This window comes from Carlito syrichta, unplaced genomic scaffold (assembly GCF_000164805.1).
Source record: "Carlito syrichta isolate Samal-C Ts95f unplaced genomic scaffold, Tarsius_syrichta-2.0.1 Scaffold304516, whole genome shotgun sequence".
In the NCBI taxonomy this organism is placed as follows: domain Eukaryota; kingdom Metazoa; phylum Chordata; class Mammalia; order Primates; family Tarsiidae; genus Carlito; species Carlito syrichta.
Window position 1 is genome coordinate 308,765 of NW_007248612.1, and position 13,283 is coordinate 322,047.

Sequence of the window (13,283 nt, forward strand, 5' to 3'; positions counted from 1 at the left end):
AGGCTCAGGCAATTCACTTGCCTTGGCCTCCCAAAGTGCTGGGATTACAGGCTGAGCCACCAAGCCCAGCCTGTCTTTTTATTTTATTTTATTTTATTTCATTTTATTTTATTTTATTTTATTTTTATTGTAGAGATGAGGTCTCACCAAGTTGCCCAGGCTGCTCTAGAAACCCTGAGGTCAGGCAATTCTCTTGCCTTGGCCTCTCGAAGTGCTGGGATTACAGGCTTGAGCCACCACACCCAGTCCTTTTTTTTTGAGTTGGAGTCTCACTCTGTCACCCAGCAGGAGTGCAGTGGCACATTCATGGCCACCCCAGTGTCAACTTGCTGGGCTCCGGCAATCCTTCCACCTCAGCCTTCTAGTAGCAGGAACTACAGGCACACACCACCACGCCCAGCTAATTTTTTTCTTAATTTATTGTAGAGACAAGGTCTGGCCAAGTCGCCCGGGCTGGTCTCGAACCCACGGGCTCAGGCAATCCACTCGCCTCAGCCTCCCAAAGTGCTAGGATTACAGGCTGAGTCACCGAGCCCGGCCCCATGTTGCCTTTTTATAACCACATCCACTCCCACCAGAGCCTACTCCCTGCTTAACCTCTGACAACCACTAATCTGTGATCTGTTCTCCATTTCTATAATTTTGTCCCTTTCAAGAATGTTCTATAAATGGAATCAAGCAGCATTTAACCATTTAGGACTGGCTTGTTTTAATCAGCATAATTCCCTGGGGGTTCATTCAAGTTGTTGAGTATCCCAGTAGTTCACCCATTTCTGTTTATTGCTGAGTAGCATCCCATGGTATGGAAAGCAGCAATTAATTTTTAAATAAGAATTTTAAACACTGTATAAGTTCACTGTGTTTGTAACTGGATATGGCCCTTCAGTCACTAGTGGGCACTCTTGGTGTGGGGTGTTAGCAGGCCTTCTGGCCTTGAGAGCCTAGGATGCTGGTATCTGCAGCACTGGCCCTTCCTAGGTGCACTTTTTTTTTTTTTGAGTTGGAGTCTCACTCTGTCACCCAGACTGGAGTGCAGTGGCCGCTCCCGGCCACCGCAGCCTCGACCTGCTGAGCTCCGGCGATTCTTCCGCCTCAGCCTTCCAATTAGCTGGAACTATAGGCATGCGCTACCACGCCCGGCTAATTTTTTTGATTTATTGTAGAGATGAGGTCTCGCCAAGTTGCCCAGGCAGGTCTCGAACCCGCGGGCTCAGGCAATCCACTCACCTCAGCCTCCCAAAGCGCAGGATTACAGGCTGAGCCACCGAGCCTGGCTCCTAGGTGCACTTTCAACACTGGCCTTTCCCCAAGTGCACTCTGTCCTTTATTTCTACATTCTGACTTCTGCCTGCCTGCTCTGTACTGTGCCCTTAGTGAAGTAGGTGTGGGTTGAACCCCCAGAGATCCCACTGGCAGGAAGTGGTAGGAAGACATGGGCCTCTGTATCTGTGATTGTGGCCTTGTGAGTCTATGTGTGTGTGCACGTGACTGGGCAGGCAGAGGCAGGCAGGGGCTGTCAGTGGTCTATGATGGCTTTTCTCTAGGGACAGTGAAGGCTCAGCAAGTCTAGGACAGCACAGGGGGCAGGCAGGTCTGCCTACCAAGCCTCATCATGGAGGATATAGGCACTCCTCTTTCTTGATGCCCAGCTAGGGGACAGAGATCATGCTAGGTGTTTGATTCAGTCCTGAGAGCTCACAGCCAAAGCAGCTCTGCCCAGCCCTCGCTACATGCACCAGGGAGCCCCCCTTTGCCCAGCTTGCCCTCAAACCCACCATCAGCCAGGCTCGTCCATGGCCCCCAACTCACTCAAGGCAGGGGCTCTAGTCCTCCTATCCTGGTCCCTGGCACTCTGGTCTTACCCCACCCGGGGCCTGGCTACTTAGAAAGTACCCTGCAGATAGTAAAGTTTCTCCAAGCCAGCTCCCTCCCTCCCGTGTCCTCTGCCCCGGTTATTAGACAGGGAAGGGTGAACACATCCTGTAACCCCTTTCATTCTTCCTTTCTTTTCTCTCTCTCTCTCTCTCTCTCTCTCTCTCTCTCTCTCTCTCTCTCTCTCTCTGTGCCACAGGGAAAGGTTTGAAACGGAACGTAACAGTCCACGTTTTGCCAAATTACGCAACTGGCACCATGGCCTTTCGGCCCAAATCCTTAATGTTAAAAGCTAAAAGGCTGCCTGGAATCCCCCATCCCTGACAGGCTGGACTCCCTCCCCCCTTCCCCCCTCCACAGATTTGGCATGTGAGCCCCACAGTGATGCTTGACAATGTATGACTGTGCTGGGGGCACCTTTGATAGCCAACTGCAGCATTTCTTCCCTCTGCCCACCTCAGAGCTGATGCTCTGCACTCCTCCACCCCACCACCCAGTGCAACCCTCATCACCCCCCAAATAGCCCAAGCCCCTGCCTTCTGCACAGGGTCTTAACCATAGACCAGAGAGGGTATGACGGGGTTTGCTGGTGTAACACCCCAGAACCAAGGGAGATGGAATGTGCTCCTGGCCTTGTGCCAAGCTGGAAAAAGGCATTCGTAGATCAGGACCCTGGCAACAGGCTGATCCCTGGCTCCCTGGCTCCCTCGCTGCCCTCTGGAGCCTAGGGCAGCCCAGAACAGGGCTCTTTGCAGAGGAAGTGGAAGCCCCAGGGTAGATGAGGCAAAGACTCCTCCTGGCTGTGGTGAGATTGGGGCATGCACCCTCCTCTTTGTACCATGTGTGCTGGCTCCATAGTTCTCTCTCCTGTACATATAAGCATGCTTGTTCTGAAATAAAGAAGATTTGAAGTGAATCAAACCAAACCCCAGTCATGCTGTGCCTGTGTGTGTCCCACTGAGAGGGGCTGTAAGGGCAGTGTCTAGGACAGTAAGAGGTCAGGCACCTCCAGAAGAGAGGCACGATAGTGCCCACCAGGCCTGGGACCCAGTTCAGCTCTTCTCACCGTGTTTTCCTATCCCCCTGGGCACTGTGCCCAGGCAGTAGAGCCCAGAGGAGAAGGATAGCAGGAAGGAATCCATGCTGCAGCCCCGTGAGCAACCTTAGTCTCCACAGGGTAGTGTGCATAGGTGATACCCAAATGCCCCTGCCTCTCCTCCCACACCCCACTGCAACCAGCAGACCAAGCCATCATTCCTACCCCCATCGGAAAGCATGCTCCAAGCCCGTCTCCCAGGTAGGAGCTACTTATGCTCAGTCCTGGTCTGGGAAGTGAGACAAGGGCTCTAGTGGGCATGCCAGGGCTAAGGAGAAGTTCACAGAGGAACTGGGGCTGAGGCCAGGGCTCAGAGGAGAGGAGACAGTACGCAGAGGAGAGCAGGGAAGGCCTCTAGCTGGGTCTTGCTTCCGGCCCCCAACCACCTGTGGCCTTGTCCTAGTCCTGAGCATTTGGGAAGGTCTAATCAGGGCAGCAGGGGTCAGAAATATCCCCAGCCAGGCCCCGGGCTCATGTCCTGCTGACTTGTGAGCCACTAATGCCCCCTCCCCACTTGTCTACCCATAAACCTGTCCCTTACGCAGAATCACAGGCAAAGAACACGAGAGCAACAGCACTTAGCAAATCAAGGCGGATGCCAAGGCCCACCCTGGAAACTACCCTGCTTCCTCTGTGACTGAATTGGCCAAATCTTGCTCCCATTCCTGCTGCCTGGGCACAGACTTTCTCTCTGTCTCCTGGAACCTTAGCAATCTCAATGAGAAGGCTGGTCAGGGATGCTGCTGCCTCCTGCCCACCCACCCCGAGGTACCCACCAAAGCCTCCTGCCAGCCTGTTCTAACCAACCACTTCTTCCTGCCTCCAGCAGTCTGATGCCAGGGCTAGGCAAGCTTCACCCTGACTAGGGGATCCCCAGGGGAAGGAGAGGGAGATAATTGCCTTTGCCTAGGCATCCTGGAGCCACCCATATTTGGTTGGCCTTTTACTGAGAACTCACAAGGTTCAATGTGGGTGGTGGAGCAGGGGTCTGCCAGGCAGAGTGTATACTGAGGCTGGAAGAGAACTTGAGCCAATCACTAAGAGTTGGTGTGTTCTTGGACCCCTGCCCTCAGCTCCCATCCTGTCGGGACCCTCTTGGAGCTATCTGGTTGAAGCTCTGGAAGACTCATTTGCTTTCCAGCTTGCCTGGTGCCTTTCCAGTTACCCAGGCACCTGTGTGTGGTGCCTTGGGTGGCTCCAGGCCAGGGATCCACGTAAAGCCCTGGGTGTAAGCTGGAACGATGTCCTAATTCGTCATCCCACATCTGTGGGCATTTGTCAAGGCGCCTGGCTGCTGTCAAGGTGCTAAAGGAATCGGAAAGGGCTGATGTGGCTGTGACCAGAATCCAAGGTTGATCGTGTGGGGTCCGGAAACAGGAAGCATCCCTCCAACTGGAGGATCATAGAAGGCTTCCTGGAAGAAGAGGTCAGTGTGTTTGATGTTTAGGGATGGTTAAAAAGTGGGTATGTGCAGATAGGGAAGGCTGGATAGACACTCTAAGCAAAGGAGCAGCAGTGCCGATAAGAAGAAGGGGTATAGCAAACCTCAAGTTAATCATTTTTATTGGAATGGGAGGAATACAGAGAATGTTATGGTTAGTAGTGGTTGCAGCTGGAATCCAGGCCATGAGATCTTAGTATATTCTGAGGGCAAGTGGAACTAGCAAAGGCTGCAGAGTGCCATTCACACTCAGAAAATGAGGCGTTCTTCTCCTGGACGACAATGCCAGCATGGGCCCTGGAGTTGCAATGCAGCAGGTTTGGGCCAAAGTGACACTGCCATGGCTCCCCTGAGCCATGGTCACCAGGATGCGAGATGGAATGTGAATGAGGTGGGTGGCAGTGTGAACAGTCCCGAGACCAACCACCTAACTGGGATTCTGTCATCATCCCATCAACAGAGATTTTCATACTCCATCTTAATTGACACAAGTAGCATCATCACCCCAAGAATGATAGTCATCCCCTTCTGCATCATCTACCAATCACAATGCCCCCACCATCACCAACAGTACCATCCTGAGCCCAGTGACCAAAGGCCCAAGGCCCAGCACCAGCACTAATAGCACCCAGCCTTTCCAGACAATGTAATTGTCATCAATAACAGCATCAACCAAATCCCACTGTTCCCACTATCAAGGGCTACCGCCATAGAGCGGGGACACAGGGTCAGCCTGCTCTACCTTGATGCCAACCATGTTGAGGGAAGAGACAAGTTGAGAAGGGGACTATAGCCAGGCTGTATTTATCCTGGCCACATTCTCCCCACCTGTGGCTGTGAGCATTTGAGTCTAGTTTGACTTCCTTTGGTTAGATGTTTAAAAGGAATTATGACCAAGGCAGGAGGTGGCTGTAGAATAGTAGAGCAGGCTGGGTGATCTCACAGGCACTGTCTTTATGCCTGAAGCCAGGGCCAAGTAAGTTCTCTGCAGTGCTTGCTCTCTGATGCCTCCTTTAGGGGGTGTCCAAGGGCTCATGGAACTTCAGGCAGGACCTGATCTGGAACAAAAATCCAAGATCCTGCATGATGCCCTTCAATGCCTCCTCTACCTTCCCTGGGCCCTGGCTGCTTGGTGTCTGCAGGTCCTAGAAAGGATACCACTCAGCAAGAACCCCAAGCAGCAGGCTCACATGCATGCCCAGGTACACCTGGTAGTGACCTTTGTCCTGTCCTGTGGTCGATAATGAATTTTCCTAGGGCCCACATCCAGTTCCAACTTCAACCCCTGGAATCATTTGGATCTGTGGCTGGGGAGAGCAGTAGGTAAGCCGGTCTGACAGTGAACTGGAGCAAAGATGTCAGGCAAAGTCAACTTCCTGTCTGTCCTGTAGAATACTGTCCCCAGTCTGGACATATTCATCACTCTTGTCTTGCAGAATGTCCTCACTTCCCAGTGGCCCACTAGAAGTGTGGGATAGGACCAGGGTGAGGCAGATCAAGGATACTAGTATGTTCTGTAGGCCTGGGCCTTCCCAAATTATTCCTACCCATGCTGATAAGGGGGTTTGAGCAGCCAACTCAGCAGTACAGCTTCAGGGCCTACAGCTAATTCTCTGAGGCAGCCACATCACTGGCACAGCTTCCAGAAGCCAGTTTTTGTTTTTTTTTACAGAAGCTGTGCAAGTGGTCTCATGGAAGGGCCAGGGCCAGGGCCAAGCACCACTGCAGGCCTGAGAGCTGAGCTGTCTGAGGCCCCCTCTCTGATCACTAAGCTGGGAAAGGTCTGTGCAGGATGTAGCCACTGCTCTTGCCCATCCTGGATGCTTCCCGCACAGTTGGGGAGAAGAAGCCCACTCCCTCCAGTAGGATGGTCAACCCTCAACCTTGACACTTCTCCAGGTCTATCCTTCCCTGACCCTCTGCACTATTTCATGCCTTTTTCTACCATGTGCCTCACTGGATGGAGGAGAGAAACTCAACAGTTCTTTGGTAAACAGCTCACCGCCCACTTCCATTGCTACCTAGGAGAGACCTCTGTAGGACCAGCAGCCTCAGCATCATCTGGACATTTGTTAAAAATATAAACTTTCAACACTGTCCCCAACCCCTTCAACCAGAAGCTGAATTTTAACAAGCTCTCCAGGGGATTCCTGTGCACATGAAAATTTGAGAAGCATTGTAGTGATTAGGGCTCAAGCCCCTCTCTGCCACTTGGCAGTTGTATGATGTTCCATCAGCTGTGCAATCTCTCTGAATGAGATTCATAATCTCAATCGCCTAGGGAGATTGAAAGGATAAAATGGAGTCACAGGATAATGCTCATACTATGGTATGCACTTGGTAGTAGAAGTATTGGTATTCTAATTATTTCCAATAAGAATAGTGCCTTTTATTAGGGAAATATTCTACTTAGCTGATCACAAGAGGTCTCTTTTTCCTGAAGTACTGGTTAAGGCTTCCAATTAAAACAACCCTTAGGCAGATTCTGCTGTTCCTATTGATAAGTTTTAGGGCCTCGAGCAATGGAATTCTCTTCAGTACCATTTTCTCATCTATTTAATGGAGTCCATAATATGCACATCAGAGGGTTGTTGTGAGGAGTTAAAGGCACAATGCCTGGCATATATATGAGGTCAATACAAGAATGGCATAGTATAGGGGAGAAGTTATTCCCATTTGTAGAGGTTGCAGTTATTCTGTCGCTATTGTTGCAAATACATATCAAAAAGCAAAGAAAGCACACTTCATTGCCTTCTCTTAATTTAATTTTATTCTCTGCCCCATTTCACAGGTAGCAGAAATCTAATCCCATCAACTCAGGCTCTGACTCCTCTTATCTTCCTGTATGGTTCTGGGGAAGAGGTGCTTACAGAATGTCAAGGCTTTTTGGGATGGGGGCACTTGGGCACCAGTCCTTAGTCATGGTCTACCTGCACTGGCATCTGCTGGAATATTCCCATCCCATGACCACACTGACAGAGTGGTCATCCTTTCAGACCTGCAGGTGCTCAGGGCCATGTTCATATCACTCTTGGGTGCATGGGAAACCCTCTGTGGCACCCAGGCCACATTGAAGCATGGGGATCTTTGGACTGTCTCTGATCTGCCTGGCTCCTTGCCACAGGTATGAGGAACACTGAGATGTTGGCACTTTCAGCAGCACAGGGGCCTCTATTCTTGAATTTCCATACCACATGGCGCCCTTCCAGTCCAAATAACCTCAATCTGCCTGGCACAGTAACTTTCATCCTTCTGTATTGTCAGTGTTCTGAGTCCTTCAGAGTCCAAAGCCCAGATTCTCATGACTCCAGAGCCTAAACCCTTGACACTCATCTTACCTCTGCTTTTTTTTGATATAGCATCCCTTCCCACAGGCCACACATGTCCCTGACTGAATGGGGAAAGGATAAAAGCGTTAACGATTCAATCTACTTTTTCATCATACTGTTTTGTAGAGAAAGAATTAGGAAGTACAGAAATCTTGGGGGTAGAGTGGGTGGGGAACTCTCTCCAGGATTGAGAATGTTTTTGATGTTACTGGGACCCTCCTTGTGGTCTAAGCTTCCCCTCCCAGGATCCTGACTGAGCTCTTTCCCTGAGCCTGGAGGACATGCCTTCTGGAGGATCCTGCTCCCTTTGCAGTGGCTCTTTCTGTCCAGCCTGCCTCTGCTGCAGTCACCTGCCCCCGTGCAGAGGGGGCCCACAGGGTCTCAAGGCCCCCTTGACCAATTTTTTTTTGGTCCCGCCTCATCAGCACCCCTATTGAGCATGCTCCAGTATGCACCAGCCAGTCCACCACCCCGCTGCTGCCCGCTTCTGCCCAGTCGCCTGCTGCTGCCTCTCCCAGCACAGCCTCGCCACCCTTGGCCGCAGCCACTGCCCATGCTGCCACCGCCTCTGCTGCAGCCTCTGCTTCGAGCCCTACGGACAGTTCCAGGTAACTGGCCCACAGATGCCGGTCCTGACCTTGGGGAAGGGAGGCAGAAAAGGTCCCATCCCAGGACCATCTGTCAGCTGCTGTGTCCAGGGTGGTTAGGGCCCTTGTCTCCTCTCCCAACTCCAAGTCAAGACCAGCACTGCTTGGTGCAGTGTGAAGGGGAAACTAGGAGTGCTTTTCAGGGGAGTGCACCACCTGTGGCTGAGGACAGAGGCAGGGACTGTCACCCTGCCCTCCACCCCAGCAGCACACACACCACTGAGAGAGGTAAAAGTCACAAACACACACAAAGAAAGTTTGGATAGTAAAGGGGGACCCATGTGGAAAGTTCTTCTTCCTAGAACTCAGATTAGGGAAAATGAAAGTTGTTCCTATGGGCTGGGAAAATTAAGGAAGATTCCACAAAGAATGGAGCATAGAGCTGGGCTCAGAGGCAGATCAGATTTGGTAAGATAGAGTTTAATCATTAAATTGCCCACCTCCCCTACCTTCTTTTCTCTTGATATTAACACCAGAGACAACCAGTAGAGTAGGATTTAAATTTCCACTTCTTTTTTTTTTTTTTGAGTTGGAGTCTCACTCTGTTGCCCAGACTGGAGTGCAGTGCCACGCTCCTGGCCACCGCAGCCTTGACCTGCAGGGCTCCAGTGATCCTTCCGCCTCAGCCTTCCAAGTAGCCGGAACTACAGGCGTGTGTTATCACACCCGGCTAATTTTTTTTTTTATTGTAGAGATGAGTTCTCGCCAAATTGCCCGGGTGGGTCTCGAATCCATGGGCTCAGGCAATCCACTCGTCTCAGCCTCCCAAAGAGCTGGGATTACAGGCTGAGCCACCGAGCTCAGCCTAAATCTCCACTTCTTACATCACAATTTACCATCTGTAACCTTGAGAAGGTGACAACCTCTCTAAACCTGTTTCCTCAACTGTTGAACTGTTTAACAAACACCTATTTTATAGGGTCGTGATAGAAAAAACTGTCCATAAAACACCTAGCACATATAAAAGACACAAGCACTGTGAGTTCCTGCATTCCAATCTCCCCTCCTGGATATCTAGCAAGACAGAGGCCGAAAACTGGAGGAGGTGAGGAAAGGCAGAGGGGGCAGGCTAGACAGGTTTCCCTAGAGCAGTCAGGTGGTGCAGTAGGCCAGATGGGCCGAGCTCTCCATCTGGGCTTCCTGGAGCAGTCCACTTGGTGTTGTTTTTTTTTTTCTTTTTTTGAGTTGGAGTCTCACTCTGTCACCCAGACTGAAGTGCAAAGGCCCGTCCCGGCCACCGCAGCCTCGCCCTGATGGGCTTCGGTGATCCTTCCGCCTCAACCTTCCGAGTAGCTGGAACTACAGGCGCGTGCTACCACGCCCGGCTGATTTTTTTGACTTATTGTAGAGATGAGGTCTCGCTGCCCAGGCGGGTCTCGAACCCGTGGGCTCAGGCATTCCACTCACCTCAGCCTCCTAAAGGCACGGGATTACAGGCTGAGCCACCGAGCCCGGCTCACTTGGTGTTTTGGATCAGAGCCCAGCTTGCCCATCTCCCACACCGCCTCCAAGAGGTCTGTGGTACAGCCCGAGGTAGGAGTGATGGGGGCAAACTGCCACAGGTCTGTCTGCTGCTCCCCGCTCCAGGCTTCACAGTGTCCTGTACGGCACCCAGCCCAACTCAAGTCTCAAGGGGGAGCCTGGCTCTGGGCCTCCAGCAAGTGGTTTCATTCCAGTTCCCTGGGGAGATTTAGCAAGCTGGTTCCTCTCTCCACTAGAATCTCTTCTCACGGGGGCCTTGCTACGTGCACAGAGAAGAAGCTTTGAAATGGGCAAGAAAGTCTCTGTAGTTGAGTGGGAGAACTCTAGATGCTGAAGCCCCAAGGGCAGTTCAGCCTCATCCCCCGGGAACCAACCCTGTTCAAGCGCAGGTTCAGCACCAGGCTCAGGGTTTAGATGTCCTGGGCCTGCTGCAGTGTTCCCAGAGCCCTCAAGACACCCTCAACAGGGTGAGTCCTTTCTTCCCTTTGCCTTGCCAGGAGAGCTAGGACCTGGTGAATCTTGGAAACAGGCCCAGAGGACTGCCCAGAAGGGCATCAGGTTAGAGCAGAAGAGGTCAGGAGGTTGCACTCTGAGCCCAGCTACCTTCCCTCTTTGGGGAGGAGTGGAGATAGAGGGGTCCCATGGGAGGCAAGTAGACACCCCAGCCTTTTGTCAGAGCATGGCTTCAGAATGTTCAGTGTTCTGCTTCCTCTCCCAACACCAGCCCCTGACACAGGACTTGGGATGCTGGCAGTGTCCTCCACTGGCAAGGAAGTCTGGCTAAGACATGCTGACGCTTAGTCCTCTCCCATCACAGTGGAAGCCAGGCACTCCTTGAACACTGTCTCTTCCTCTTCAACAGAGGCCACTCACTACTCTGCTGGTCTCAGCACAAGGATCTATTCCGAGAAGGGCAGGTGGGCCTGGGCAGGGGAGACAGTGACTTCACTCAACTAGAAACTTGGCAACTTGACAGAGCAAGTCTGCACATCCCCCAGGTCTGGGATACTGGTTCCCCAAAGCTCACTTTACCTCCACCTTGTCTAGAGAAGTCCCATCAGCTCCTCTGCTCCACTCAGAGGCTTGGTGGCCGGTTCTTATCCCAGAGAGGAAGGCACTCCCTCATCCTACAACTCTGCCCAGCAGGGACGGGCAGGCCCCAAGCCCACGCAGAACAGGTAGAAGGAAGTCAGAAAGCTATGGGGGTGGGGGTAGGAGTGGCAGTCAATATATTTCCAGGGCTTACCTCTCCAGCACCTCTGTCAATGACCCATCTGCCCTGGGTATGGTCATGTGGTTTCCTTTGGGATCTGAAAGGATGCAGGGCCATGCAAGGATGTGATCTGTAAGGCATTCATTAGTTCTAAATGAAGAAAAGGATTTCACAAACAAATGAAGCTGTGGAACACTAGATAGGACAAGGTTAAACAGGCTGCTGTACTCCAGTTCTTGAATCCTTCAGCTCTTCAAGTACAGCCTCTCCTAAGGACAATGAAGTAGGACACTTTCCATCTTTTTGGTCCTATGCTCCCTGGGCAACTCATGGAAGAAGGTGACTCTAGGCCCCTTGACAACTAACCTGGTAGGAAGAGGGCAACAGGAATTCTAGGCAGAAGAGGAGTGTGGGTGGATGTGTGTGTGTGTGTGTGTGTGTGTGTGTGTGTGCGCGCGCGCGCGCGCGCACACGGGTGCACACGTGTGTGTGTGGAGGTAGCTCCCGGTGTCCCGGTGGTCTCCTGGCTTACCATGAGCCCTCCCTGGAGCATTTGTCGCCCAGAAACCTGAGACACTACTGCTCCTTCCAACAACAGAAAGGGGTAGGTAGAAGAGGGTCGCAAGGTCAAGGGGGTGGGGTTGCTCTGACCACCTCCATCTCCCTCCTCTCTCCTGCCTCTGCCCCTTCCACAGTCCTACCCAGGCAGTCGCTCCCCATGGGAGTGAAGGGGCTTCTCTCTGTCCAGTCTGGCTGATGCCCTTCCTCCGTCCCTCCAAAGGCAGTGGCATTAGCCACCCAAGGAGCAACTTCCTCCCCTCTAAGAACCCTATGGTCTTTCCTTAATAGGCTATGCCTGCTTCCCAGGGATGTCTCTGTCAGGTGTCTTCCTCACAGAGGCTCCTGAAGATCAGGGAGCCAGCCTGCCATGGCTTTAGGCCCCAGGACCCAGAATCCAGGCCCCAGCTGGAGCTGTCCTTCTGGCTGTAACTTTTCTTCCCTTGGTTCCAGGCCCCAGGCCTCAGCATACAGTCCCACAGCAGCCACCTCTCCAGCACCTGCCGCCCATACTAGCTACTGTGAGACCCCTGCTGCCCCTGCACCCAAGCCCCGGGTTGTCACCACTGCCAGCATCCGGCCTTCTGTCTACCAGCCAGGTGAGAAGCAGAACGCAAGAGGAAGTTATCTAAGCTACATGTGGGCTCCAGGAGTTGGGAGAGCAAAGGGTCAGCTCTGACCCTACATCCTTAGAAGGATTGTGGTCAGCAAGGCCCTGCTAATGAGGCTCAGTTCTCCTTCCCCCAATTGTGGGCCAGAATCATATGGGGAGACAGGTGGGCAAGAATGAGGGGGATAATTCTAAGGGAGAGGGAAGGAGCCTCATTCTGTGTCATGCAAGAGTGTGAGAGTTGGCCACGCAGCCACAGGGTGAAAAACAGTACGTGACAAAGCCTAGACTCAGGAGGAGATCCTATTAAGCACAATGCAAGACCTCAGTGAATTTTCCTCTGTGGCTGGAACACAGGGGAGATAAGACAGGGACTGAGTCGAAGAAGGGCCTTCCTAGTAGGGAGTAGTGGCTCGTGCCTACAGCCCCAGCTACACAGGAGGCTGAGGCGGGAGGATCACTTGAGCCCAGAAATTCCAGGTTGCAGTGAACTATGATTGTAACACTGCACTCCAGTCTGAGCTACAGAAGGAGACCCTGTCTCTAAAAAAAAAAAAAAAGGAAGGACATTGCTTAGAGGAGCTTGGACTTGAATTGTAGGAGGAGGTACCATGATCAGCCCTCTGTTTTATGAAGCTCACTCTGTCAGCTGTGTTAAGTGTGGGTGGTCAAAGTGGCTTTTGCATGAGACAGACTCCCGTGCCAGGGCCTGCCCTGCCATCTAAGGCAAAATACCTCCTCTCTGGCTGAATTTTCATGTACACCTCGTGCTCTGGAGATGAAATGAAGCACCCAGCACAGTGTGTCTCACACAGGAGGTGCCCTTCTCTGTCCCTACCGGGGCAGGAACTGAAAGTTCTGAGGTTAAAACGCCACAAGATGAGGTGGCACTTTGGAAGAGGCTGCAATGGTGAAAAATCTCGGTGGAAAGCGGCCGCCCCCGCGGAGACGGGGAACGCGCGAGGGAAGCTGAAGAGGAATTTGGATGCGAAGCGGTGGGCGGAGGCGAGGTCCCAACCCGGCGCAAGGAGGGCC

At 52.4% G+C, this 13,283-nt stretch overlaps 1 protein-coding gene across 9 annotated transcripts in view; it reads left to right on the top strand.

Moving 5' to 3' along the window:
• The window catches only part of LDB3 (LIM domain binding 3), a 67,263-nt gene that overhangs the window by 29,168 nt on the left and 24,812 nt on the right, over positions 1-13,283 (top strand). For 5 of the 9 annotated variants that reach the window (XM_021713402.1, XM_008060102.2, XM_008060101.2 and 2 more), the window contains one exon: positions 12,092-12,237. In XM_021713402.1, the coding sequence (XP_021569077.1) occupies positions 12,092-12,237 (146 nt within the window). Of the gene's footprint in view, positions 1-2,071; positions 2,226-8,163; positions 8,347-12,091; positions 12,238-13,283 lie in introns of those variants that run through there. The other 4 variants (XM_008060105.2, XM_008060106.2, XM_008060107.2 and 1 more) reach the window with 2 other exon arrangements.